The sequence below is a fragment of the Battus philenor genome, unplaced genomic scaffold (genome assembly GCF_028537555.1).
Source record: "Battus philenor isolate CCGP_79_NKW_IND1 unplaced genomic scaffold, ilBatPhil1.0.hap1 SCAF_5, whole genome shotgun sequence".
In the NCBI taxonomy this organism is placed as follows: Eukaryota; Metazoa; Arthropoda; class Insecta; order Lepidoptera; family Papilionidae; genus Battus; species Battus philenor.
The window spans coordinates 8995379-9023122 of record NW_027181715.1 but is presented as its reverse complement, the minus strand read 5'-3'; the positions used below and the strand labels follow the sequence as shown (position 1 = coordinate 9023122).

At 34.9% G+C, this 27744-nt stretch overlaps 1 protein-coding gene across 1 annotated transcript in view; it reads left to right on the top strand.

Annotated features, from left to right (window-relative positions):
• jbug (filamin-type immunoglobulin domains fbug) overlaps positions 1 to 27531 on the top strand; it is an 85458-nt gene extending 57927 nt beyond the window's left edge. Inside the window, exons 22-54 of the mRNA XM_068772796.1 lie at positions 428 to 553; positions 2123 to 2243; positions 2940 to 3013; positions 3427 to 3583; positions 3873 to 4081; positions 5143 to 5322; positions 5499 to 5573; positions 6566 to 6725; positions 7717 to 7865; positions 8394 to 8466; positions 8823 to 8990; positions 10227 to 10396; positions 10487 to 10579; positions 11082 to 11226; positions 11330 to 11415; positions 11881 to 12073; positions 13996 to 14217; positions 14800 to 14963; positions 15191 to 15341; positions 15592 to 15840; positions 16816 to 17036; positions 17682 to 17889; positions 17978 to 18106; positions 18662 to 18826; positions 19653 to 19810; positions 20820 to 20996; positions 21643 to 21787; positions 22409 to 22624; positions 23154 to 23327; positions 23977 to 24152; positions 24978 to 25139; positions 25486 to 25665; positions 26606 to 27531. Of these exons, the coding sequence (XP_068628897.1) occupies positions 428 to 553; positions 2123 to 2243; positions 2940 to 3013; positions 3427 to 3583; positions 3873 to 4081; positions 5143 to 5322; positions 5499 to 5573; positions 6566 to 6725; positions 7717 to 7865; positions 8394 to 8466; positions 8823 to 8990; positions 10227 to 10396; positions 10487 to 10579; positions 11082 to 11226; positions 11330 to 11415; positions 11881 to 12073; positions 13996 to 14217; positions 14800 to 14963; positions 15191 to 15341; positions 15592 to 15840; positions 16816 to 17036; positions 17682 to 17889; positions 17978 to 18106; positions 18662 to 18826; positions 19653 to 19810; positions 20820 to 20996; positions 21643 to 21787; positions 22409 to 22624; positions 23154 to 23327; positions 23977 to 24152; positions 24978 to 25139; positions 25486 to 25665; positions 26606 to 26743 (5214 nt within the window). The 3' untranslated portion in view covers positions 26744 to 27531. The remainder of the gene's footprint in view (positions 1 to 427; positions 554 to 2122; positions 2244 to 2939; positions 3014 to 3426; positions 3584 to 3872; positions 4082 to 5142; positions 5323 to 5498; positions 5574 to 6565; positions 6726 to 7716; positions 7866 to 8393; positions 8467 to 8822; positions 8991 to 10226; positions 10397 to 10486; positions 10580 to 11081; positions 11227 to 11329; positions 11416 to 11880; positions 12074 to 13995; positions 14218 to 14799; positions 14964 to 15190; positions 15342 to 15591; positions 15841 to 16815; positions 17037 to 17681; positions 17890 to 17977; positions 18107 to 18661; positions 18827 to 19652; positions 19811 to 20819; positions 20997 to 21642; positions 21788 to 22408; positions 22625 to 23153; positions 23328 to 23976; positions 24153 to 24977; positions 25140 to 25485; positions 25666 to 26605) is intronic.
• The last annotated feature ends 213 nt before the right edge of the window (positions 27532 to 27744 follow it).

The following is a 27744-nucleotide window of genomic DNA, read 5'->3' as shown; positions in this document are numbered from 1 at the left end:
GTTTCAATATTGAGATTTTTACTTTCGACACTATCATTTAAAAAAGAGCAACTGTTGACTTTCTGGCCGACTCATCTCAGCAGATCAGCATTCCGGTAATGTTAAAAATAGTTGACGATTCAAAAGTGCGTGTAAATGTCTATTTCACTTAATAAAATTATTTTGAATATAAGTATCACTCATCTCATATTGTGACATATCACTCCTATAAGAAGCAACATAAATTTAAAAATTAATTAGAAATTAAACTCTCGGATCATAATATACCGTTTAAAAATTGAGTCCATTTTTTCTTAATAAGATGTTTTTTTTTCGAAAATTTTAATGCAGTTGATGGCAGAAAGCTCCCCTATTAATTACCTATCGTAATAAGGAATTTCAAGTCTTGTTTTTTTTTTATTTTAATGTGACATGTTCCAATTTTCAGGTTGGAGTGACTGTGACAGCTCCCTCCAGACGTCCGGTAACGGCTCGAGTGCTAGACGTCGCCGAGAGACCGGGGGTATACCGCATTGAGTTCACACCGGAAGAAGTCGGCACACATCTCATAGACGTGAGTCATCCATAAATATATAACTAGAATGAAATTTTATCATAATAGTTTCGTCTTCACATGATTGCTAAAGAAACAAAAATAGTCTAAATGTTAACTACATAAATTTAGACGTTATTATAAACTGTAAATCAACTTCCACAAAACGTGTACGTGCGGTACTATATTATATTGCTTTTATTTATTTGACATCTATGGCCTATTTAGAAGTTTTAAAATAGAAATATATAGATCAATTAATAGATCTCTGTGTTCTTTACTTACTTAAATGAATCTTATTATTTATTTGAATAACACAATGAACTTGAAATTGATTTATTTATATATTAATCTGTCGTGGTAACTGTTGCCAACAAAAATTATTCTTTTATGGAACTTTGCTAAATTTGAAAGAATTTTAAATTTGCTATTTTTTTTACGAACATTGCTTATCAATTATAGTTTTTAAAACAAAGAGTTCAGTTTAATTAAAATAATAGTAAAATTTATAAAAAAAATAATAGTACTACAAAAACTAATATTTTAGTAATGCCATTTTAAATCAAAGAGATATAGTTTTACTTATATATAGAATCTTAGATGCCATGCCTGATTAGTCATATATATATCATTGAAGGTCTAATGTCGGATGTAGTGCAACCTCATTCTTTAAATGTCAAAGCCACTCAAACAAATAAATATAATTAAATTGGACTCAATGAAAGCGAACCTTAATAAACTTTTTCATTATAAATTGGATTCTGCTTTTGATCGCATGAATCTAGTTTTATATTGCAAAATAACACTCACCATGGCATATAGTATACAATTACTATCTTAATTTAGTTAAATTTATTTATAATTGAAAGAAATTTGATACTCTAAATAATGTACATAAACTTCAACAATAATATTCAATAAAATAACGGGTAAATTTGGACATGTTATGTTTGTATCTAAGCTTGGATTTCTAAAGACACCTGCAGAAATTCAGTGCTTTATTACACTCACGTACATACATGCTCTATCTACAAAACCTACATGTAGTCATTGCATTATACTCTTAAAGCACGCTTGAACTTCCTTTGTGCTCCAACCTGTCCCTTCACTGCGACACACGTTCCGAATAATGAAATTATACGCAGACAGAGAGTTACACAATCGAAAGTTGTTGGTATCATTACGCTTCTAAATGAACTTTCTAAATACAATTTGAAACACAGTAATTAAACCAATTAACTCAAATTATTAGAATTTTAAAAATGAATAATATAAAGCCAGTGGCACAATTACATACTGTGTTCCATCACTGTTCTATGAAATCGCATTCTAATCTCTTTTTGCACAAGGAGTGAAATATGAAAAGCTTTGATTTCAACTTTTTAACAAAGAAGTGCCGATGGGTACTCTTTCCGCAGTGTACTGCAAAATCTTAATCGAACAAATATTTACATACAATTAATCTTTTTCTGAATTACGAAGTGAATTTTAATGGGTTTAATAAATATTATGAAATGAATTTTTATTATATTGTTTTTAAATTATTGTACCAAAAGCTCATTCAACAAATTCGACGTCAATATGTTTCAGGTTTCTATAGCTGAAGACAAGTTAGCTGCCGGTCCTTTGGTAGCAAAAGTGTACGACTCAAGCCTTATCAAAGTTACAGACGTTGGAAACGCTGTAGTTGGACAACAGTGCCAGTTTAGAGGTAAACTTGTCCAATTGACCCGCTCATATTACACCTAAGCAACATTGAGAAAGTTGGCAAGCTAACTCCTTCCGTGTAACTCTGTGAATATACAGACCGAATTAGAAGCAATGTTACGAAATAGCAAAGTCTGTTTTCACTGAGTTCGGAACACGAACTCGAGTCTTGGTTTAAACTAGCAGACATAGTTGTTGCACAGTAAAGCACCTATTTCTTAACCACACACATAAAGTAATATCACAAAAATAATAAACCTTTTCTGGCAAACACTTCGTTAGATCGTCGGACGACATACCCAAAGTGACGGGAAGTCACTGCATGCGGGCAGCGTCAGACCGGTGGCCGTCTTAACGATCTTTGTGGGAGACCGATGCTTTGTCTATATAGAATATTGAGAATAGAATACAAATGATAGTTAAATAATTTTTAACAGAGAGAATTTATTGATATATAATTTTAACTGGTTATATTTAAGAAGTATTTCATGTTTACAAAGGTTTGTAAAATAATATGTAAATATATATTTAAACAAAATGTATATAATAATTTCAACGTCAAAATATATTAATGAGGAATGTTTTAACATTTATAATTATTTTATTTTGACATGTTACGTAGTACACGCGTCAAACAACATGTCAGAATAATAGAAGGCCAATGTTTATATAATTAAATTAATTATTGTTCCTCTTTCAGTGGATGCCAGCGCTGCCGGTGAAGGGCAATTAGAAATTTCAATAAATGAGGGGGAAGTCCCTAATCACGTTCAAGTAAGTTTAATGAATTTTCACTTTGATATGAAATAATAAAGAGAATGTTAGAAAATATTACAATCAATTAATATAATCATTGTACGACTCCCGTCTTAAATCTAACAATGACGCGAAAGCTGCGCTTACAACAGAACCTTAATTTTTTTTTAATGTCATCTCAAAAATGTCCGTTGACATATATGTTAGAAAAGCGTTCTTAGAAGAGTGTTCAATGAAACACAACATATAATTCTGCGTGCGTGTAATGACCTGATAATCAAAACACTACATTTTGTCCGAACTTCAATTCAACAAATTTCCTCGATTGCAAACACTGTAGAGTTTAAAAGATATTCTTCTGATTAAAAATATGTTAAATAAATAGTTTATATCTTTTTATCGTATTTTAATAACCAACACTTTTTTCTAAGGTCGTAGGCGGAGGACGGTGCCTAGTATTTTGGAGGCCTGAAACACCTACTCCGCATAGGGTGGACATAAAATTTAACGGTGAACCAGTACCATCGTCGCCGTTCGTCTTTGACGTCGCACCTGCACAGAGAGTTACTATAGACACATCGCAAATTGGTAATTATGTTTATAATATTATAACTAGCTGGAAAAAAACATGCTATTATGACGATACCCGTGTTCTTTTTATTATAATAATATTTAAAGTTTACACTTTATGACAATTAACACTGTTAAAAAGCAGTAGATACTTGAACTGTACACAAACATTGTTACCTTGGTCAAAAAAATTCACTTAAATTTAAAAAAAATTAAAAACTTTCAAAAATTGATGTGCGGTAAACACAGTTCGATGTTAATATAAATTTGTTTGTTAAAGTGTATTATATCGTTATTTTTGTTGCAGAATTGATACCGGTAGGAGAAGTAGCATCATGTTCAGTAAGAGTAGAGGGTTCTGGTGGAGGAGAATTAACAGTAACAGTAAGGGGGCCCAGAGGGGATGTCCCAGTACGCCTGACCGGTGATGCAACATCAGGACTCGTAGCCAGCTTTACTCCAAAAAACGTTGGCCCACACACTCTTACTGCACATTATAATAATCAGATCGTACCTGTAAGTAGCATTCAAAATTCAGAATATACATGGTACCAATAATTATGTTTAACTTACATTTATAATAACCATTGACATCATAATTTAAATAATAACAATTTAATAAGCTTTTTAATATATTTTTTATTTGCAATAAACGGTAGCTAGAGTCGCTTTTGAAGCATTACATATTGTAAATGTAAATTACATAAATAACACTTGTTCCTTTTTTTTAAAACACGAGCGTAAACTAATGTGGTTTATATAAAAATTGTTGCATGTTTCTATATTACACCTCTTAAATTTTAGAATCTAATTACGCCATAATTTTTATGTTATATACGTGTTTACTTGCGTGCGAGTTTGATTTCAAACAAAGACAGTTTTATTTAGTACATAAGCGAATTGTATAATTTTGCCAACGATTAATTACTTTAGTATTATAGTAATAAAATGTTTCTATCTCTTAATATCTATATCTTATGTACAAAAATTAAAGTTTTGTGCGTTTATGATACGTTTTTTTTTTTTTAACGAGAGCTTAGACTATTCTTTTATTAATATCACGAGTATTGACCAGATATAAATAAAAAACATTCATATTGTCTCAAAAAGTTGTAAATTATGCTTTGAATGTTATACTTACTACGCCAAAAACATGAATAATTATCAGAAATTAAAAAATTCGGATGAATATTTACCTAAAATTGAAGTGTTAATTTAATATAGAAAGCACAAGTACAGTAGCCGGCGATAAAAATTGCACATCGACCATTAGAAAGAGTATGACAGTCGCGCGACAGAGATAACGCTCTATGAAGTTAGCCGATTTTATCTTTCCAAACATCGATGTGCAATATTTGTCGCCGGGTATTGTATTGAAAAAATCACGAGTGTGAGTCAGCGAGTGAGACGACGAACTATAATATATCTAATGGCGCGCAGACATAGACTTAAAAAAAAGTCATCTTTGTTAAATTATTAATATAATGAATTAAAAATAAAATTTACTTTTCTCTCAATTTTGACATTAAAATTAAGTTACGTAAATCTGTATTTTACTAATTAAATTACTATTATAGGGAACGCCTTTTGTATGTAAGGCGTATGATGGAAAGTTAGTAAGTGTGAGTGGGGGGGCCCTGGCACGCGTCGGAGTGCCGGTGCAGCTCGCAGTAGATGCAGCACAAGCTGGAGAAGGAAATCTAGAAATTACAGTTGCTGCAAGAGGACTAAATATTCCCACACAAGTTCATCCACAGGTACATTAACATAAATATTTTGTAAACATATTTATCTTTAAATATTTAGCTGTTTCATGAAAAAATATAATATACATATATTTTAAAGAGCTGTACTAAAAACTTAATTATACTATACAGTTTATTCTACGTAATATTCTCATATCAATAATCCTTTTTTATCTCTTGTTGCAAAGGGAAATGCTCGGTTCACAGTTTCCTTCACACCAACTGAAGCATGTGAACATATTGTCAACGTGACTTTTAATAAGGTTTGTTATAATTTTTTGTTACCTAATTTTTAAATAGCTTAATTTAATAGCTTTTGGAATACTGACAGAATTTTCGTGTAAATGTGAAGGAAATAGACGATATCAGTGGGCATCAACAATTGAAAAGAAATTAAAGAATGCGTTTACACATTTGTATATTTTAGAAAGTGCACGTAGTAGTAAGTAATATTTTAATAAACCCAACGATTCGTAATAATCTGATCCAATATCCGTTCTGGTAAGATTCTGGAGTTGAGACCAAAGACTGGCAACCGTAGCATAGCATATCCACCAACAGGGTGAAAAGACGACATAGTTAAGGTTCAGACCGCTTCCAATCGGTCTTATTAGAAATCTATGGGGAATGTCTTTGTCTAGCTGTGGGCACTCTACGGCTAAAATAATGATTACTGTCCATTTTTGGGTTATTCAAAGTAATTATAAAATTTATTGTTCATTGTTCTCATGTTATATTTCATTACATTGCATTACAGGCATTTCGAATTTACGACAGCCATAACCTGTACTAAATTTTTAACTTGACACTAGAAGCCCATATATTCTATAATTTTTTAGTTTCATGTAATTTCATGATTTTGTAAAGTTTTTGATTACTGCTTTACTTGAGCTTATATCGATTCTCACAATATCTTGATATTTATCTATATTTTGCCACCTTGTAAGCGCATTCTTACGTCATTATACCTAATCAAATACTTAGCCGTGTAATCAATGTACTTATGCACTACTATATGGGAATAGTTATCTGGATTGCCTGAAACGAGAAAAAATCTGTTACTAATAATTTTTAATCAATTAGAATCGCCCTGGTTATTTGCTTTTCCTAAATAGAGAACCTATAATTTATATTTAACCAAAGTTATTTTAAACATATAAATTTTTAATCGTCAAACCAAGTGCTTACATTTAGTGTCTTCTTAATTAATTTTTCTTCGACAATATCTAATAAGTAATAACCCTTTTTGTGACAGATGCGAGTTCCCGGTTGTCCTCTCATTGTGGCTGTGGCAGAAGGCGGAGGTGGTGGAGCAAGAGTCACATTGCCAGGGCCTGTACCATTACACAGGCCTGCATCATTGACACTTCACCATCCAACTGCCACTCTTGACCAGATTGAGGTTAATGTTGAAGGTAAGTCTTTAATATGAAAACTGCAAGGCATATTCAAAAATATGTAACCCTTCATCAGAATATTAGATAACCTGTGGTTTTGCTTTTATTGTACACTTTAGTGCCTTTAAATGGACAGATTTACAAAAACTTTTCTCACATTCATTTTAACTTAAAAATAAAGAGTAACTTTAATTTATTTGCTTATTTTTTAACGTGTTCTTTATTAAATTATCTTAATAATATTTCAATTCCAACAATTTGACATTTTGGCTTGCAGTAAACATTATAAGCAAACATAAATACGACAAAGCCAGTAAAGTACTAACTCATTACAATACATCTTTACAAAAATAGAACAATAAATATTATTAGAATTATATTGTTTCTTTCCAGGGTGGTTTAAATGAGGGAAATAAAAATTAAATTGAAACAATATAACGAAATTGCGATCAGATATAAATAAACGGGGTCGATGATCATGAGAGTATGGAATTAGATGTGATAGTTTTAGGATTTAAAACATTTTACTTCACTTGCTTTCGCTATTCTAACAACATCCACCAGATTAATTTATATTTCTTTATTCTAGTTATTTCTTATTGCACGCATATTGATATCACGCTACATTTTCTAATATTTTTATGATATCTATATTTAATCATCACTAACCTAACGTTGAGCTATTGTAAATGCAGAAATATCAATTGTAATTCAGAGGAAATATTACACGAAATATTCCGATGAGATATAGGTGTTATTTTACTAGTGAGAGGATAATAACAATGACGTAACTTTTCTACATTATTTTTATTTTTTTTTTATTATAAAGCTCATCCGCTTCGCCCTAACTTCTAACATTCATAAAGTTAGAGAAATGAGAAACCTGGTAAAAGTCGATTGAAATTAGTATTTGGGATAATTGGAGGATCATAGTAGGGGTTTGAGGAAGGTAGTCGTAGAAAAGAGGTTGGGGCGTGGCGGTGAGCTGAGCGTGAGTGCGGGGGTGTAGGTCCAAACGGCGCGTCGGTCCCGGCGGCCGTGGCGGCAGCGGGCACGGCTGTCTTCCGTGCAGAGTTCGTACCGCGCGCAGTAGGCGAACATCGACTGAACGTTCTTGTTGACTCCGTGCCCATTCCTACAAGCCCTTTCCATCTAAAGGTGCGTACATATATCTTTTTAAATTAAAATGCTTTTATTATTAATTACTGAAATCTCTACATGAAGAAATCACCAACCAATCATTTTCAATCACCAAATAAATCACCAAACAATCATTTTACACCATCATTATTATTTCAGCATTAGGACACCCTCTTCCTGATATATAGACCCTCTTCACAGATTTTCAATAGAATTCGTTGGAAATGGTCAGCATCCAGTGTCTTCTGACGACCTTAACAAGGACGTTCGTTCACCTTGTGGGCGGACGTCCTGAACTGCGCCAGCCGGTTCATGATCTCCACAACTTTAAGTTATCTGTTCTGCGAGCCTTGTGACTCGCTCTCTGCCTCTTAACTTTCCAATCCAGTGAGACATCCACCGCTGGTCATAGGCCTCCTCCATAGATTTCCGTTGAGGAGGTGCATTCAGCGTCTTACGACGACCTTACAAGGTCGTCTGTCCACATTGTGAATCACAAGCGTTAAATTATACGAAGCAACTAAATTTTATTTTATGTACTTTTAGGTGTATGACGTCTCGGCAATCCGTGTTAAGGACGTCGCACATGGAACTGTTGGGAAACCGGTGACATTTTTAGGTAAGCGTATTATATATTAGTAGCTGTCCCTTTACCCCTTCGACTTCAACGTCTTTTGTAGGTGGATTTTCATTATATTTATTTTGATAATTTTTAATATGCCAATAAAAATATTTTTGCTAATTTTGTTCTACCTGAGTGCTATGGTTTTAAAATAAGCATTTTTTTAATAAACGCACTTTCCACACCCTTGCCGGTGAAATTCCGAAATTTCTTTTGTTAGCCCTTCTTAACTCAACAACAGGTATACTCCTTCTATATTTCAAGTCTTTAAGCCTTATGATTCTAGAGATATCGTGATGAATCTGTACATAGGTGAAAATCTCTTAAGTATATTGTCAATCATATTATTTTAGTGGAGACAATGGCGGCTGGACCGGGCAACTTGGAAGTGACGGTGAATGGAGGGCGCGTACCTACGGCAGCGGCGGCTCAGGGCGCGCACACATACGCGATCAGCTTCACGCCACGTGACCCACGACCACACACCGTCGAGCTGCGATTTAATGGCGACCATGTACCCGGTACATACTTAATACTTATACATATACTTTATATATGTACTTATATGTTTACTACACTTATTTGTCCACATATACTTTGTATTGGAAGTATGTGATCGTCCATAATGCTCGAAATATTTTGAAATTTTGAAGTTAATCATGCAGTTAATGTTAATGTATTGGAAATAATTTTCAATTGATATTAGCTAAGTAATTTGCTAGTAATTCAAATTTAAAAAAAAATCTTTATTCAACACACAGTGGATATTATCTCTTATTAAAGTCAGAATCTATTGCCTATTCGGATAATTAACCACAAACCTGAGAGGAACAGCCGAAAGAAACTCAGCGGAGTTATAAATTATTTTAAAATAATCTAAAATTAGCTATTTATTAAACAATAGTCTGGAAGCGAATATATTATTCCCAAAGTGTATCTTATAAAGTTATTTACAAGGTAATAACCTTTAAACAAACATTATGTAGGAATATATTGTAAAAACGAATACATTGACAACAATAAGATTTAGTAGCATTATAAAATTGAATGTCAAGTGTATACAATTTGTATTTGTTTTTGGTATTTACATTGTGTATGTTACATGCTCTGTGAAAATTGGTAACGTAGAAAATTGCAGATCGCATTAAGGTCGATTGGTGCAAAATTTTGAAATCGATAGAAAAGTATCCAAAAGCAACGACAGAATTCCTATAAAAAAAATCAGTGAACGATGAAAAGGGAAATGAAAAAACTGAAAATGATGGCTAATTGTAAATTAGTAGATTTCTATTTTTTTTGTCACAGATAAATTCTCTATGCCCGTTAGCATTTACAGCGTCACTGAGTTTTAGAAAGGACATTCACCGTTTAGCCTAAATCTCTTCACAGTAAGTTAGCACGAGGACTATCACATGATTGTTGCCTATTTATTCAGCAAATTAGGAAACCACCAAGCTTTTAGATTCGGAACTTAGATCTATTTATAATCTCTTAACAACATTAGCTGCTTAAGACTAGGCTCTCCACTCCTCATTATCTACAGACCTTAGTTATTTTGACTTAGTCGCTCACAAATAACCGGGCAACCCTACCCGCTTGTCTGTACTCTATTACTTCTGCAATGTAGAAAGCAGAGGATAGGCTGGTATGAAAAGAGTTCCTCGTCGATTTTTTCATAGCGTTTCGAGACATACACGACCTTCAGAAATGTACAAGCGACTGAGACAAAGAAAATAACATGGTAATATCATCCACAGGCAGCCCTTTTGTGTGCCATATCTCAGCTCCGGCTAGAGTGATCGGTGCGGGTTCAGGTGAATCTCCCGACAAAGTCTCCGTCGGAGATGCATACACGTTTAGTGTCGACTCGCCAGCCTCACCGCACGTCGAGGTGTTGGGTCCTGCCAGAAGACCTGTGCCAGTACAGGTACTATACTTCATTATCCTGCTTTCGAATTTAGATTTAATTAAAACATCATAAAACATACTACCTGCAAACTATTCCTTCACGTTATAGGTATCGGCTGAGGAAACTGTTGGTGAGAACGAAGCTAGCAAAAGATATACCATCTCTTTTGTACCAGTAGACGTAGGCGACCATAGTATTGAGGTAAGTCTATCATCAATTGTTTTCCCTGTAGATAAGTCTATTCATTTCATATTATTATTATTATGTTATTCATGAGAAGAATTCCAAAAGAATCAAAAACAAAACTATTGGAGGGTTCAATAATAAGATAAAATGTAAATACTGTATTTCATAAATTTCAGACTATAATTATATTGATTAATTCGAAGCAAATCCATTAAAACATCGCGAACCTATCTTTTAATCTGTGGGCATATGTATATAATTTATGTATTCCAATTCCTTTAAACATAATTATTATTAAAATCCCTTACATATTGTCACTAAACATATTCAATAATAGTCTGAGTAAAGATTACAACTAAATATTTTATTATTTATCAACATATATATATCAAATATACAACTAAATTATTTATTTTTTATCTGCATAATTTTATATGTATTTAATGTTTCATATGCGTAATCAATAAGTAATTAAGTAAAAAAATGTTTTATATTGTTTTTTTTTTAAATGGACTAGGTTCGTGCGGGCGCAATGGGAGGTCACGTAGAAGGCAGTCCCTTTCTAGTCAAAGCGTACAGCGCAAGTCGTGTCTCAGTCACTGATATTTCACCCGGGGTCGTCGGCAGACCGGTCTCCTTTACAATCAACGCTTCACATGCCGGTAAGTAAAGTTTATTTCGTGTTTTACGCTTTATATTTTGTTTAAATTATGTTAAATATTGAGTCAAGTCAGAGAACAATTTATGGGATATTTATGTTAATAGGTGCTGGAAATCTTGAAATAATTGTTGCCGTCAACGGCAGAAACGTTCCAAATTACGTGCAGAGCGAAGGAAATGCTAGATTCAAGGTATATAAAATTAGAATACATTTTAAATAGTAGTGGCTATGGTCACGTTATTTTCAAATCTTGGCATGCTTTATAGAGTTTTAAAGCATTAAATGAAAATTTTTAATAATTTTTATGATACTTATAAAACGCATATGTCTTGTTTTAGGTTTTGAATATTGTGTAAATATAAATACTACACCATACATTCCTTTCACTCCGAGTTTGTAGTGATTTAATTATTACAAAACTATTTTGTCATCGATTTTTTTCAGTGACCGATAAATAATAAAATGCCTACTTTCGGTTTGGTTATAACAGAGAAAGGAAATAAAATTTTTGAATGTTACGCTTAGTTACCTGAGATATCTGCATTATATTACATACTACTTGTGAAACCTAGTAAGAATTAAAATATTGACTATATTAGTATACCTAGACAACTTACCAAAAAGACATGCCAACAAATTTTGTATATATTTTCAGGTTAACTTCAAGCCAGTTGAAGCAGCCGTGCATACGTTGTCTGTACGATTTAACGGCCATGCAGTCCCCGGTTCGCCATTTTCGTGTACTGTATCCTCTCCACCAGCCGCGCCGGACGCTCGCGCCACCGGACCAGGACTTAGCTCTGCCCCCCGAGCACAACCCGCTGATATACACCTCACAGGATTTCAAAGTATGTTCTGAATACTTTAAAATACTTTTATTGCTTCTTGGCTAAACTTACCTTATCATCTGAAGTAAACCTTTGGACGAATCCCAAGGTTTACTTCAGAATACACTAGTTTTCGATACTTTACTTTGTTTTATCTGGTTTCGGGGGAGATAATCTTCTGGATATGCACAAGATACCCTGCCAATGGCAGAAAAACTCAGTAATGTAGGCTTCTTCTGCACATTAAAACCTCCTAGGTGATCGTCCTTCGTACCTTTACAAATTCACCAGGGTCTCTGACGGACCGCGCAAGTGCCCTTCAATACCATGTCAAGTTACAGCCCGAGGCACTTTCAGAGGACGATGAAGACTTCCACCCTTAACATCCACAAACCTAAGCCCTCCTATACCTCTGGGAAAGCTTGACATCCCCTGGTATTCATTCTTTTTTCGCTTACTTTGTAATACTTATCAACAGTCTATCACTAAACATATATCTATAAAAAAAATAAAAACGTTTATTTCTGTATTATTAAGTTTTTACCTGATCATCATGCCTAATATATTGCGGTTTTAAAAAACAAAATTCTTCTTTACACTTTCCCGTGTGCAGTTATTTATCATGTTAAGAGCCACTAACAAAACTAGCTTTACTACTAGTTCGCCACAAAAATATCCGTGATGATACTTCAGCCAAAAGGGATCGTTCACGAATAGATAACTGGTTTGTTATTATGTCAAAACAGCAAAACTGATGTTATTTTAGTTTTGTAGCACGACCTATAATCTCTGGTACAAGTCATCTTTAGTCGACAGGTTGTAAGTCACACTAGTGCAAACATTTCAAAACAACTAATTATACTCAAGTAATAACAACCGTCTTCTCCATGTTATTATACGTAAGCATATTGTAAGGACGTTTACACATTCTATACATGTTTTGATTGTGTTTATTTACAAATAGCGCATCGATTCGCTATTGTTATCTTTATATCTTTTCCGAAACTGATTTGAAATCACGCTTTGTTGATTGGTGTAACTATTTTAATGTAGTAATTTACAAATGCAGTAATAATAAAGAAATGAAAAGAATATGCTCTCTGGAATTATATTTCAAAAGACTCGTAGGTGAGTTTGAATACTTTAAATTTATAATGTTCTAGTTAATTTTTAATTTTGATCAACAAGGAAAATACGCTTCTTGTATTCAATACAACAATTGATCATTGTAATCCAAAAGCAATCCCATTGATCTAAACGTAGACTTTCTGAATCAACCACGTTTTCCACCATTTTTCTGCCATGCCCACATAAACGTTCTAGAATTTTCATAACCTCCTGTAATTCATACTCGTATGTTTATAGACGAACCGTTGTAATTCAAGCAACTTTTGCATCTATTTGAAAGTTAACCCAATGTTTGTGTACAACGCAAATTCCTAAATAGCAGATTGAGACACTACAGAACGGACTGTTACTATGTTCTTAAGATATATCTTGAAAAACTTTTTTTTTTGTTTAATTCGTAAAACAATATTTTATCATCAAATGTCTTTCTGAACATATAAATTCTCTATTACGGATAAATATAGGTCTTTCTTGGCCTATTTTGTTTTATATTGATAATCCGTAAATTTCCAAAACATCCCTTGTATATGTTTTGTATTGGTGCCACTTTTAATAATCAAATTGACCCATGATGGGTAGGAGCCCATGACGAGGACTAATATTTATTTTTTTATTTAAAATTATTATACATCAAAATATCATTAACAGTCTGTATAAATAAATATAACTTACTTGTCAGCTTATCTTTCTCGCCAATAATCTTGATATAATAATGAATCGTTACCGTTGAACATTGCACTAAGCTCGCAGGTCTGTGTTACAGATATTACAATAATACTCAAAAACTAAACGCTTTAAACCTCTCTTAATTCCAGCGGGCGAGCCAACAGTTTACGTGACGGGTCCAGGAGGCAGCACAGTGCGTACACGCGTCTCTGCTATCGGTGAAGGTAGATACACGGCGACGTATACACCCGAAGCTGTGGGCCGACACAGCGTCCAAGTGACTTGCGCTGGAAGGCACGTTCCCGGCTCACCATTCACATGCAACGTGTACGACGTACGACGAGTTCGTGTCACCGGACTCGGACCGGGAGGTAAGAAAGTGGTTTGCTATTAATACAGTACGTCAGTTTGACTTTGAATATTAGTCCCAAATTTCTGATTATGATATTTTAGACAGGTTCTTTAACCTGAAATAAAAAAACTATGTGTAAAGTAACTCCTACTGGCACGGAATTCTTGTAAAGCCAAATAATATCATAAAGAATATCGTACTGCATGTTGTTTGTGTTATTTAATAAAAACAAATCTAAGGAAATTATCACAATCCAAAAAAAATATTTTGCTTGAGTTGAATCACATATGAAGCCATAGTAAAATTAATATTATTTTTTAATTAACATCTCTCAGCTTCCCTTGTGTGGTGGAATTTTTTAAATTCGATCTATGCTGATATCTAATTGACAAAAGGAATATTCCTACTAAATTTTAAGTCTCAGTGGTGGAAATCACAGGTGGAAATCTTTTATATACATTTTTTGCAAATAAATTAAATATCGTAATGTCTCACAGTTAAATTTGAAAAAAGCTGCATCTTTTAGTGATCGCTAAAAAACCATTACCCGACATCTCTTAGACTAAAAATGGCGTTCCTCTTACAATACCTAATTTTTCAGAACTCGAAGGGACTCTAGAGGGTTTAAATTTAGAAGACAATGCGGAAGAAGAACGTGGAGTAGAGGTGGGCAAACCGGTAACGTTCAGTGTCGACGCAGCCGGTGCAGGAGAGGGTACTCTGGAACTCGTTGTTTCTACACCTTCTACGACTGTGAAGGCTGAGGTAAATAAGTTATTTAATTTTTATTAAAAACTCTTTAGATTGTAGGATATTCTTGGCATGCAGATAAGCTTGCAAAGTTATTTTTTAATTTAATGTGCTCGATGAATGCAGCAGAGGCAACAGTGGACGTCCTGAAATGATGTTAATGATTAAAACACTTTATGGTAAAATTTATTTCTAATGACATAACCTGTTAATTCCTGTTTTATTTTTTATTTTAATTAAAGGTTGTGGCAGTTGCTCGCGGTCTATACGATGTAACTTTCGTGCCAGTATCGCGGGAACCGCACCGTGTCTCCGTCACTTTCAACGAACAATCAGTGCCCGGGAGTCCATTCGTATGTCGAGTAAACGAACCACTAAGTTATGTGCAAATCGGTAAGTAGTTATAACACCACAAACTAATTTATTATTAATACCTTACAACTTAGAAGCACTGATGAGAAAAGGTTGAATCGATTTATTTTGCAATGCTAGCATAAATTTAAAACATACATTTATGCAAAATAAAAAAGGCATTTATTGCTCTACCTTTTTTAATTTTTGTGATTTTGTTAAAAGGTACCACGAATTGTCATTCTTAAAAGTTATATAGTTTTTTTGTGATTAATTTCGTATTCCGTTTTAGGTGGGGTGGCATCACTTGAAATTGATGAGAATTTGTCCGATGTGGAAGTAGTATCTCCTACCGGTACTAGGATTGCAGACGCTGGCCTAGAAGACTCGGGTCTTCTTACATTCCCCGCGAGTCGAGTTGGACGATATGTAGTCAGGAGTAACAGAGGGACAATTGCAGAAGTTGAAGCACTGGATGCGTCCGCCGTTAAAGTTCTGTCAATCGGTGACGCTATAGCACATAGGCCTGCTTTAATAACTGGTATGATTGACTTTATATTTCAATTTTAATTTCTATCAATTAAAATAATTCGACAGTATAAAATACAGATTTTATTAAAAGTATATCAAGCAGACAAATTGCACCTCCGTGTGTGGTTGATATCTGTACCGTTAATAATGTATAGCCAAGTGATAACGCCATTGTTTTAGTACATATCTCCTCTCAGTGACACTCTTTTGATGCCTATTTTCTATTGGTGAGTGTCACATACTTTACAAAGTTTAGATCCAAAGATATGCTTTCTTTGTGTTTTGTATTTCGCTTCTATATTATTAGTAATAATCTATACCAGACCGTTAGGATAAGACAGATATACATATAATGAATACCACTTATGATCGTAGGATTTTTCCATGAGGTTACTTTACTTTCATAAAATTCAAAAGTAAATACATTCATAGTGCAATTGACTCAATTTGTATTCATATTCTAAATACATTATATTAATTATCACTGCCTATATAATAACCTTATAAATAATGGCCTAACGTTTTGCCTGGCGCCATATTCGAAAACAACTCGACCAATTTAATTAATTTATTTTCCATGTTTTGGTTTAAACGGTTCTAAGAAAGACAAAAAAATTGATAAATAACAAGAGATTTAGTAAAAATAACATCTTCATTTACCGTACATACCACAAAGTCAATTAAAACACCTTTACTTAGCTGTTAAATATTTATAGGTAAACAAGACCAAACATCGAAAATTAGATCTTTCAACATAAAATATCATGTACTCTTAAATATTCTTATAAAAGTATATTCACCGCAGTATTAAAAAACATGTTTTGTGAGTAATTACTGAATTAAAAACATTAGTTAAAAATATTTGTTTAATTTTATTTATATTAAAATATTGATCTTTAACTTTTAGTAGTACGAAGTCTTTCGGGGCAACTAGTTATAAAATAAAACAGGTTCTGCTGGTAATTGTAATGATGTTAATGAACAGTGAACACAACTAATGCTGGCAACGGTCGTCTGTCTGGGCGCGTGACTTGCGGCGGGCAGACGGTACCCCATTCGGTGCGGCGACGAGGCGGCGGAAGACAGGAGCTTTTGTGGCACCCGGCACGGGCTGCACCTCACCGCATTGCCTTGCTGTGGAGTGGCGCGCCCGTCGCACGTGAACCATTGCTAGTCGATGTCTTACCAGCCCACCACGGACAGCAGGTAAATATTTCTTAATAGTATACTTTTTAGTACCTCTGCAGAGACAGAAAAGTCGTCCTGAATCGTTGCACGATTTTTAAGCTTCTTTTACTCTCCTCTCTCACTTAAGTGTTCCAAACTCACAAATTAAGAACTCTCTCACGGCTACATCAGTTTTTTGCAGGGACGGTTCTGTAGAATCTCGGTTTATATTGTTCATTTATATAAGGTACATATATATATTGATATTGTCATCCTGTTTCTAATATCAAATTCCAGTCCGTTGAAATTATGCTATTCGGTTTTGCCACTATAAATTGAATAACATTATCCAATAAAAAGCAATCATTATTTACGGTGAACCCTAAATTGCCAATATAATATGATAAACATCTTCATATCCATCACATTTGAATTTTCTTTTACGTCTGCTCAATCTTCGCTACTACTCATTGCACCACAACAAAAAACAGTAAACAGTAATTAAAAACTGTTTTTTCCGTTTTTTTTTTTTGAATTATTAAGTTTTGCAGAATACACTAAAAATGATTTCCCGCAGACCTTCATTGTCGTGGAAAAAGGCTTTTAAGAATTGTTTCGTAAAAGCTGACACTTGATCATTGTAAAGTTAAGAAATAATCTCAGTCATTCATTTTAATGTTATAGGTAGCAGCATCAGGTCTGGGTTTATATCAAGCACAAATCAACAAGGTATCTTCGTTCAGTATCGACACACTCGGACGGCCGGCTCGTGAGTTCGACGTGGTTGTGTCTGGGCCAGGCTCGAGAGCCTTGCCTGTACGCTGTTACCAGACAAAATCAGGTCTCTTACAAGCTGAATTTACCATAACCGAAGTCGGACAAAGTACTATAGGTAAGACAAGATTCTGTTAACGTTAAGCATTATGTTTACTTCTATCTTAATCCATATGTGCCATGTATATGAATTATTATCTTTGCAGAGGTTTTGCATCTTTCAAAGCCTGTGACTGGGAGTCCGTTTACGTGTGAGTCGTTCGATCCATACAAAGTGGTTGTATCAGGTCTGCCCACTGGAAATATCATCGCGCAAACTCCTATTAACTTCTCAGGTAATTATTTCGAATCATTTTATTATTTTTTAAGTAAATATGCCGTAACCGACAAGCTGTATGGTGCGGATATATCAAAATTAGACCAGCCGAGTTCATCAGTAATATAACACATCACCTTGAAATGTCCGGAAAACAGCGCAGAGGTAGATCGAAACTGCAATGGGTGTGTCGAAAATTAAAGTACAGAACTGTAGTGTCACAGACTAAAACGATTATAACATGGCTGACTGGAGATATAGAACCCGACGTAAGATAGAAAAAAACCCTCTGAAGAGCTCGAATCGATACATTCTAGTACTGGATTGGGAAGCCGCCGAGAGAACGCTTAGGCAGGAAGTCCATGGATTGACCTGCAAGAGCCCATAGAAGGGATCTTGGCCAAGGTTTGACATCTGCTTAACATTCCGGCCCCAGTACTCCCGACTGGGCCGATAATCGAATTGGTCGATTTCTTTTGTCTGGCTAAAATTTCCTTCAGATAGCGTTAACGCTGGAAAAAGTGACAGAAGAAACGATTGTTTGAAATAATAAGTTAAACGTTATGAATTCCAGTGGACACGAAAGACGCGGGTGTTGGCGAACTGGAGGTTGTATGCGAAGCCATGGGTGAACGACGATTGCGTATGCCAGTCGACATACGCGAGGACGGTCACACATACCGCGTGCGACTGAGACCGACCATGCCCGCTCACTGCCGCATCTATATTACCTACGGAGGTAACATCAATACTGAAATTATTAATAATTATTAAACATCACAAAACTGATTGAACATTCATTCATAAATAAAGTGTACTTAATATTTATGGCGTATATTTATCTGTGCAAAGTTTTTATAAATCATTTTTCGCTGTAGACTATACAGGCACTAATTAGAAAAAAAATCAATTTTCACATCAGTGAATGCAGATCGCTGGGATATCAATAGATATATATCGTTTACTTATTAAACATCCTAAATATGCGCACTGGCAGAACAATAAAACATATTTTACACGTTTACATTGCGAATTATTTTTTGTTGAGAAAATTAGATAATCCAATTTTAACTTTGAAAACGTTTTTTATTGATATTCAATATTTTTATTTTTTATTTACTGCTTTCACTAAGATACGATATAAGGTAAGCAGTTTAAGAAATTACATATCTTCTCTACATAGAAGCGCATTTGAATATAATAAGTATCCTTTATGTATCGACGCCGTTATAATTTAGCTTAAGTTAGATTTGGTATCAGCCTCTATAATTGCTGATCTAAGTGCTAGCTCCAATGCAGGAATAAAATGACATGTAGCAGCTCGTGTCGAGGCTTCCTAAGGATACCTCTAGCTTTAGCCTTCTGCGCTTTTGCCCCAAGCCCGCGAAATCTATTAGTGCTAGAAAGGAAATTATAATCATCCGTCAAAAAAATTATTTATTTAATGTATTTCATTTCTTTTTGTTGTTAATAATTAAAAATGTCGTATCAGTTTGAAGATTAAATATAGGTTATGTAATCATAACATTATAATTATTATACTTTTTTAATATTATAATTATTAGGTGCACCTGTCCTGGGTAGTCCAGTATCGCTAGGTATACTTAGTGCACGCAGCAGTGCAGCGGCTCGATGCTCAGGAACGGGGCTTGCGCATGCTCACGTTGGCAAAGAAGCTGCATTCACCATACACTGCGCTGATGACGCTACTCCTACTGTACAGGTAGGTCTTCTATCTTTTATAATCCACAATTCTTTCATAGTTCATTTATGCTAAGAATGCTTTGAAATATCATTGGTCGCCGACCTAACCAACTAGATCGAATCGTTCTTAATAAGAAAGTTAAGTGACGTAATGAACGGTTCAAGGCTTACTTTCGAGAGATATGGTTGTATCAAATAAATTTATTGTTTATGGGGAAGTACCAAAGCCGTCGGACAATGATAACTCATTGTATTCTCAACGCGTAAGAACTATAAACACTAAGTTGAAATTCAAAAACATTTTTTCCAATAAACTCTATGCTATATTACATCTCTTAATGACGACTAGATAAATCTATCTATTCGGATGATGAAATTCTTCGAACTGAGAAGAACAGGTGCAAAGAACTCGGCGGAACTACATATTTTTTTAAATGAATGTGATATTTTTTAAACTTGGGAATGACCTTGAGGCATAGACATAATTTTCATTAAAGTGTAATAATCCGTGGCACACAAACATTATTTGACTTTTTAATATTTCTGAGCATTACTCGAGATTCTATTATATAGTGTATTACCTATACAAAAAATAATTAACTCTTTGAAGTCGAATCTAAGGTTTGCAAAATTTAAATTGTAACACGTTATATGGAAAAATCGGTAACATTTTTGTGAACATACTATACATTTTTATGGATGTATACAGAAGATACGGTCACTTTATGACACACGTTATAAATAGCAAGAATAGCACTCTCCTGCAAGACAAGTAAGCTATATTGCGACAGCATTATCTTATAATAATATGCTATAATATATAAATAAGACAGCTAAGCTATAATACTATGAAAGAATCCGAAATGAACTACGCGAGCTGCTTCAACATCGACAACTGATCGTGTTTACCCGCGAACGCTGCCGATCTCAGCCTCTCTATCCAGCTGATTAGTTTTCCGAGCCAGCTTACTACTTAAAATAATAGTCAATTGACTAAAGGTATTTTGAAATTGATATTTAAATTTCAGGTGGAAAGATTAACTGATAAAGAAGACGAGGCGGATTCCGGTCTGCTAGAATGCAGAGTGGTGGCAGGGGCGAGTCGAGAGTGGCTGTGTGCCTACATCCCCCTTGTAGTAGGACTCTACGAAGTCAGGATATTCACGAACACAGGCCCCTTACCAGGAAGTCCATTTTCCGTTAAAGTAAGTTTTAATAATATGACATTTTTTTTAGTTTTTCTATCAATTGTTAATGTTATTATTGACATTTTAAACAATTTTTTTAAATATTCTAATTATCAGTTCAACATAACAACTTGATACTAATAAATTTAAGTTTTAATATTGCATCATTCTTATAATAAGACATAGTGCGCACGAATTTTAGAGCAGTCTTTTTTTTAAAAAAATTCACGAACTACTAATAAAGAAAAGCTACTAAGTTATATATATTTTTTTATTCAATTCACAAACCTGATGTACAATGATAAAATAAATAGACAAGATGTCTATAACAAATTACTTTTATAATTATTAGCACCTACTTGGACATGTTCCATTACAGTATTTTTGAAGTCCTCAAAAACTAAAAAAATTGAGTGTAAATAACAAACGAATTTTAATATTGTTATTTAATTTCATTTTTTTCTCACTGAGGCAAACAAAATATGAGAAAAGCTGAGATACAATTCATGTTGAGTTTGCTAAATAAGCATTCTGCAAAAGGGCGAATTTGGATCTAAATGGGTCGACTTCAGCCGTACAAATGTTTTCTAAAGTCATATACCGTTAAATTTTTATACGAAATGAAGAGGACCTTCATTAGTTATAATAAAATCTTCTTCGATAGGTGATAGATACATCGGCCATTGTCCCCGTGGGAGGATGGGGCGCAGACAATTCTGGCCGAGTTCGTGCACCATCTAAACTTGTGCTAGATATCAGTAATGCCGGACCTGGAACATTGGAGTGCTTACTGGCTGGTAGACATCAACGTAAGTAGAACAGTTATTAATAATAATATGATACAGTCAACATCGAATCAGAAATAAAGAGTTTCGTAGACGATAGAATGTAGCCGACTTAGCCCAGCTAGCTAGATTGATAATTTGAAATAGCAATGGGCAGTACAAAAGAGTGCAAAACAAGCGGCCGTTCTGGCCTTTGGGTTCTGTAGTAGAGATCCTGGACCGGTATGTTATTTCCCTACTTTTCTTATGTTTATAAAGGAAATATGATTTCGGGAACAAATAAAATCATTGAAGATAAAGTACATTTTCCTTTTTTGTAAAGTCTTCATTTAAGTAAATGAAAATTGTTATATTAACGTAAAAAAATTGGAATTGGCGACAACTGAAAAAGATTCAGTCGCTATTTTCCAAGAAAGTAGGTAAAGGTATGATGACAAAGAACTACATGCAATCAAAGTCATAAGGTAAAGTTAAAAGCAAATAACATATTAATCAATTCCTAAAAATAGAGTTTTATCCAAACAGAATGCTAATTATAAATTAGAGCAAAGTACGCCCTCCTCATGTAAAAATACCACCCAATGTATTGCAGGACTTCGACACATAATTACAGCTTTATAAAATACAACTAATTCTCATCACCAGGTGTAGAAACTGTATCAGGAAGAGCAGTGGTAACCCTCGCAGCAGCGGAAGGTGTCAGCGGTGAACAAGAGTTAGAACTGACTTACAACGGAGCGCTCGTGAGTGGGGCCCCTAAACGCGCGCTCAGTGCGTCTGGCAACACCGCCGATAGAGTCACTTTAGCGGGCCGGGGACTAGCACACGCCGCTCCCCATACTCCCGCAGTATTTACAATAGGTATGTGCTAAAACAAATGCATAAATGCACTTTTTGGCCTTAAGGTTCTGTAGTGGAGACCGCGGACTGGCAAGCGCAGCATAGGACGTACACCCAGGTCATCGGAGGGCGCTTCGATGCAAGTTTTTCTAACTGGTCCTATTGGAAATAAACAGGGGAGGCCTATGTCCAGCTTTGAACGACCTTTGGTTAAAATTACTGTTATGATTTCTTTTTATACATGAATTTTTTTTCTGTAAAATACATTATTTAATGGCTTGTTATCGTCTAGGTAAGCATATCAGTTTATTAACACGATCTATTTCAGCTGTAAATGAGTTTTCACTATCGCCATTACCGTTTCTGATGTAGGGCGTCCGCTGTTAGATGTATGCCTCTTTCATAGATTTCCAATAGGACCGGTTGAAAGCAGCCTGAATTCAGCGTCTTCAGAGGATCTTAGCAAGGTTATATATCCAATTTTTTGGTGGATGTCCTGCGCTGTGCTTATTGCAAGATAAATCTTTACATTATTATTATTACATTTCAGATGGTAGCGCAGCAGGTCCGGGCGCTCCTGAAGCGTCGCTTACGGCACCTGACGGCATTTCAGTTCCAGTAGCTCTCGCTGCAGCCGGGCCAGGACTATGGCGAGCTTCTTATACTCCAAGACGCGCCGGAGATCATCAGCTCCGAGTTCTATGGGCCGGCAGGCTCGTAAAGGGTAAAATCAAAATCTTTAGTCAAGCATATATCGTAAATCTAACAACATTCTTGTGCTAATACATTATTTTTAATATTATATATTCCGAAAACTAGCAAGTGTAAATAGATATTTTAAATGAAATTATTTTAAGAACAAATATGACGCACTACACGTTTTCACAGATTACTAAACATAGTTCATGATGCCATTTATCGATACGGTAAAGTCCACAGGAAAGAAAAAAAATACATTACTAAAAGATCTATATCTAAATCATTAAAATTATTATTATAACTTTTTAAGTCTTTACGCAGGGACAAACGATCATTCGCTTTTACATGACATTTAGCGAATAGCATGCCTCCACTATTACCCTAAACAAATAATCAATATTTAATGGATTCAGGCGTTACATTGCGGAAGTCCATCCTAAATAAGAAAGGACCAATATCTAGCCACTTCCGCACATGCAGTGGTTGTCGTGCATGAAAGTGCACCGCCCGCCAGCCCGCTCGTAAATGCGCATGCGACAGACAATGCCAACTACACAACCGCCACCGTAAATTCACTCAACACGTGTTTCACCCCTCCACGGGGCATCTTCAGGAGTTGTTACACTGATTAGTGCTAAACACCGAGTCAATAATCAATGTATTTATAATTACAGGTTGTCCACTGACTGTAAACGTAGCAGCTGGATCAGAAAGTGGAGACGCATCTCGAGTGGTATGCTCGGGGGCAGGTCTTGCAGGCGGCGTGGTGGGCCGAGAGATGAGGTCTTGGATTGACACACGGAGAGCAGGCCCTGGAGAACTTACTGCACACTGCACTGGTCCAAATAAGGTACTCTATCAAATTTATAACACATGCTTTTAAAATGTGTAATATTTAGATTTATGTGATCAGAGATATTTAATCTTTTATTATGTTTTTAACATAACAAGCACTTACACTTCAACAACAAAGTGAAACAAAAAAAATTAAATCATAAATTTACTAAAATTTATCTACATATTAAAGTATTATATACAATTTTGGCTGTACTTAACAGTAGAAAAATTAGGTCACTATAGTACTACCGTAAGTGCTGTACCTCGCATTAGGAAAGAGCAGCGGGGTGGGGAAGGAATAAGTAGCTTGATTGCCGGCGTTGAGAGTTGATAGCGTACCGACGAAAAGGAGCGGCCATTACTTACGTACTTACGTACTCATTAAAATTTTAATTGTAAATTTTATAAAACTTATGTCTTATACTACTTCATAAAAAACTCAAGCGGAGCCTTCATTCTATTTTATATCTTACAATAGGATGTATGGGACCGTAGCGCTAAAGCCGCATAATCGAAATTTCTTTACTAAGGTCGAATACTTCCTTTGGAGTCGCACCTGTGGTCGTAGTATTATATTTTCCACAGTATTAAAAATTCTAATGTCCTGCTTATAATTATATGTTTCCATACAAAACACTCATCACCTAAAGTCACGACAAGGCTCACTAAGATTTCCCAGTAATTTTGAAAACCGCATTGACCTTCCTTCCAACTTAGTAGCATTTACAGTCTACTACTTGGCAACAGAAACTGTTGTTTCAGTAGTACACACCTGTCAACCCCTCGACAGGACTACACGGACCTTTCTCCAGATCTTATATCAAATATATAATTACAGGTTGCCTATTGCGAGCTATACGAGCATGGCGACGGTACGTTCACGCTGAACGTGAAGCCGGCGGAGGCGGGTCGTCACGTTCTCAGCATACAATTCGCAGGCGAGCACGTGCCCGGCTCTCCCTTCGTGCTGAAAGTCGCCGGGGCCCCCGACCCCTCTAAGGTACATAGAAGTTCTTTTATATGTCAGAATTACGCTTAAATTCAAATGTTTTTTTTGGCGATATATAGCGTATTCACTCTTTTCACGTCATATTTATATACCAATAGTACTTGACTAGGTAAGATGTTACTCTATATTACACATTAAAAATGACAAAGGTAACAGATTTATTGACATATGAGAAAATGTCGATAATGAGGAATGGATGTAAGCCGTTTGTTTTCTTCGTGTGCGGTGATAAAGGACAGTGGAGCTACTATATTACTACATAATACTGCCCTCTGCCATTAATTCGTTATTATTGAAATTTAACTTTGTACATATGTTTTTGGTTCTGTTTGTACAGGTACGTGTTTATGGACCCGGCGTAGAGCCTGGAGTGCTCGCGACCTTCCAATCTCGTTTCCTATGCGACACGCGCGGCGCGGGCGCAGGCCAGCTAACAGTTCGAGTTCGCGGCCCCAAAGGCGCCTTCCGCGTGGAGATGCAGCGCGAAAGCCAGAAAGACCGCACTATACTCTGCAAGGTACACCAACTAATCAATTATTAGTCTTTTGTGTAAAATGCATCGCAACATATACTTTCATTATTTCTTGAACACTTTTAATCAACTTTCTCACCATATCACTTAAATCATAGCTATTTACACAATATTACTCAACAAAGGTGTTTTAAGCGAATAATTGCCGAGACCAATCAGTTGCTTTTGTTTCAAGTGACTTTAATATTTATTTAATCTTACGATATTAACATAAATAATCACAGGTGAAAGTATTATTTCTGTTAATATTATATTTGTAATATATGGATACATAAGGAATAGATTTATTAACATTTCTTTAGTCATACACCCATTCAGTTGTTCATTGCCCCCGTTCGGGTACGATGAGTGCATCGGATACTCAGTGGAGTATGATGAGTACACTTATAATCATGACACGGCGGCCGCGCCCGCCTAACCCACGTTGAAGTGAGGGCAGTCAGATGAGGCTTGTGTCGCTCGCGACCGCCGAATAGACCTCGTTTCGCATAACTTACGCTACACCTCATTCAGTACACTATACACGTCTATAATCCCTCTTCGTGCATACGTCTTTGATGTACTGGGATACGATCACGGGCACAGACTCAATTATGATGAAGCTACACAAAGTCTAAATGGGCTAGAAGCATAACTTCGAACACATCAAATGCAGTTGTTAATTGACATTATATTCCACGTGAAATCATTTATAGTGATCGCTAGTGTAATTCCAATGTGTGATCACTTCTAATACCAGAGAATCAAATTGATCTGTGCTAACTCTAGTTAGGAACACGTTTAACGTTCAACGAGTTTTTAGTGATCACTTTTAGGATTTTCTGGTTAAGTCCGTTTCTCTATGACGAAGATTATACCACAACAGTGAAAATACTACAAAGCTAACTATAACGTTTTTGGTTTAATTGTTTCATATTGTTTGCAGTTCTCACCCACCGAACCCGGCGACTACCGCGTGGAAGTACGTTGGGCCGGCCGCCATGTCCCCGGCTCACCTTTCCCCGTCATGATCTTCGACACACAAGAAGAATTGCGCAGATACATTCAATCCATTACACCTTAATTACTAATAACGTGTGCACGTGTAGTAGTGGCCAATAATTAGAATCTCTTTGCCATTTAAAAAAAATAGTACGTTTAATAGGATCTATTATCAAATCTCATTTTATGTGTCTAGCCATACTTAATTTCCGCTATCCTTTGTATCCTGATTTACTTTTGGGCCTTTATTTATTTTGTAGCTTTTAATATTAACGAATTCTTAAATATATTTATTTAGTCAAGTAAGTCAAATGATAATGGTTTACGGCATAATAAATTTATATCCGGGGATTCCACATTTTTCCGATATATCTAAATATTCATAACCTTTTTGATACAGTGTTATTATTCTTCTTATTGATTAGAACTGAATTGACTCGAATCTTAAAATGAGTTATTGTTTCTGTTTTCTTTTAACGTTTTTGTATTTTTCGAAATTATTATAGCGGTAACACTTTTCAAGGAATAATCGCTAGAACATTTATCGTGACACGTTTAAAATATGAAATGATACAATAAAAATCGACTTAATACTTTAATCTTTTTGCGAAAATAATCAAAGCATGTATGTTTTATATTCGATTGTAAAATTAACTTTCTCTGAAGTACAGTCCTTTTTAAAAGTAAAAAAAAATTATATAATACAGTTGTTTATTTGTTAATATTTATTAATAACGGCATATAGGTTTAAGTGTCTGTAACTTTTGTAACTAACCAATGCACTGGTTTCTTTGTTATTACTCGCTTGAGTTCACACGAACCCGAGTAAACCCGCTGATTAATTCAGTTACTAATTGTTAATAAATTGAATTTATAAAAATTGTATTTTATTAACCCTGACTTAAATCGTGGCGCACATAGAAAAGACACAATTTAAAAAATTCAAACTATTGAAAGTGATGCGCCTTGTTCATTACAAAATATTACTTTGTAGTCAATGCACCATTTACAGCAAAAGTAATGTTTAATTACTACAAGAAATTTACTGTCTGCTGTTTCCTTTGAAATGAAACACGACAATAT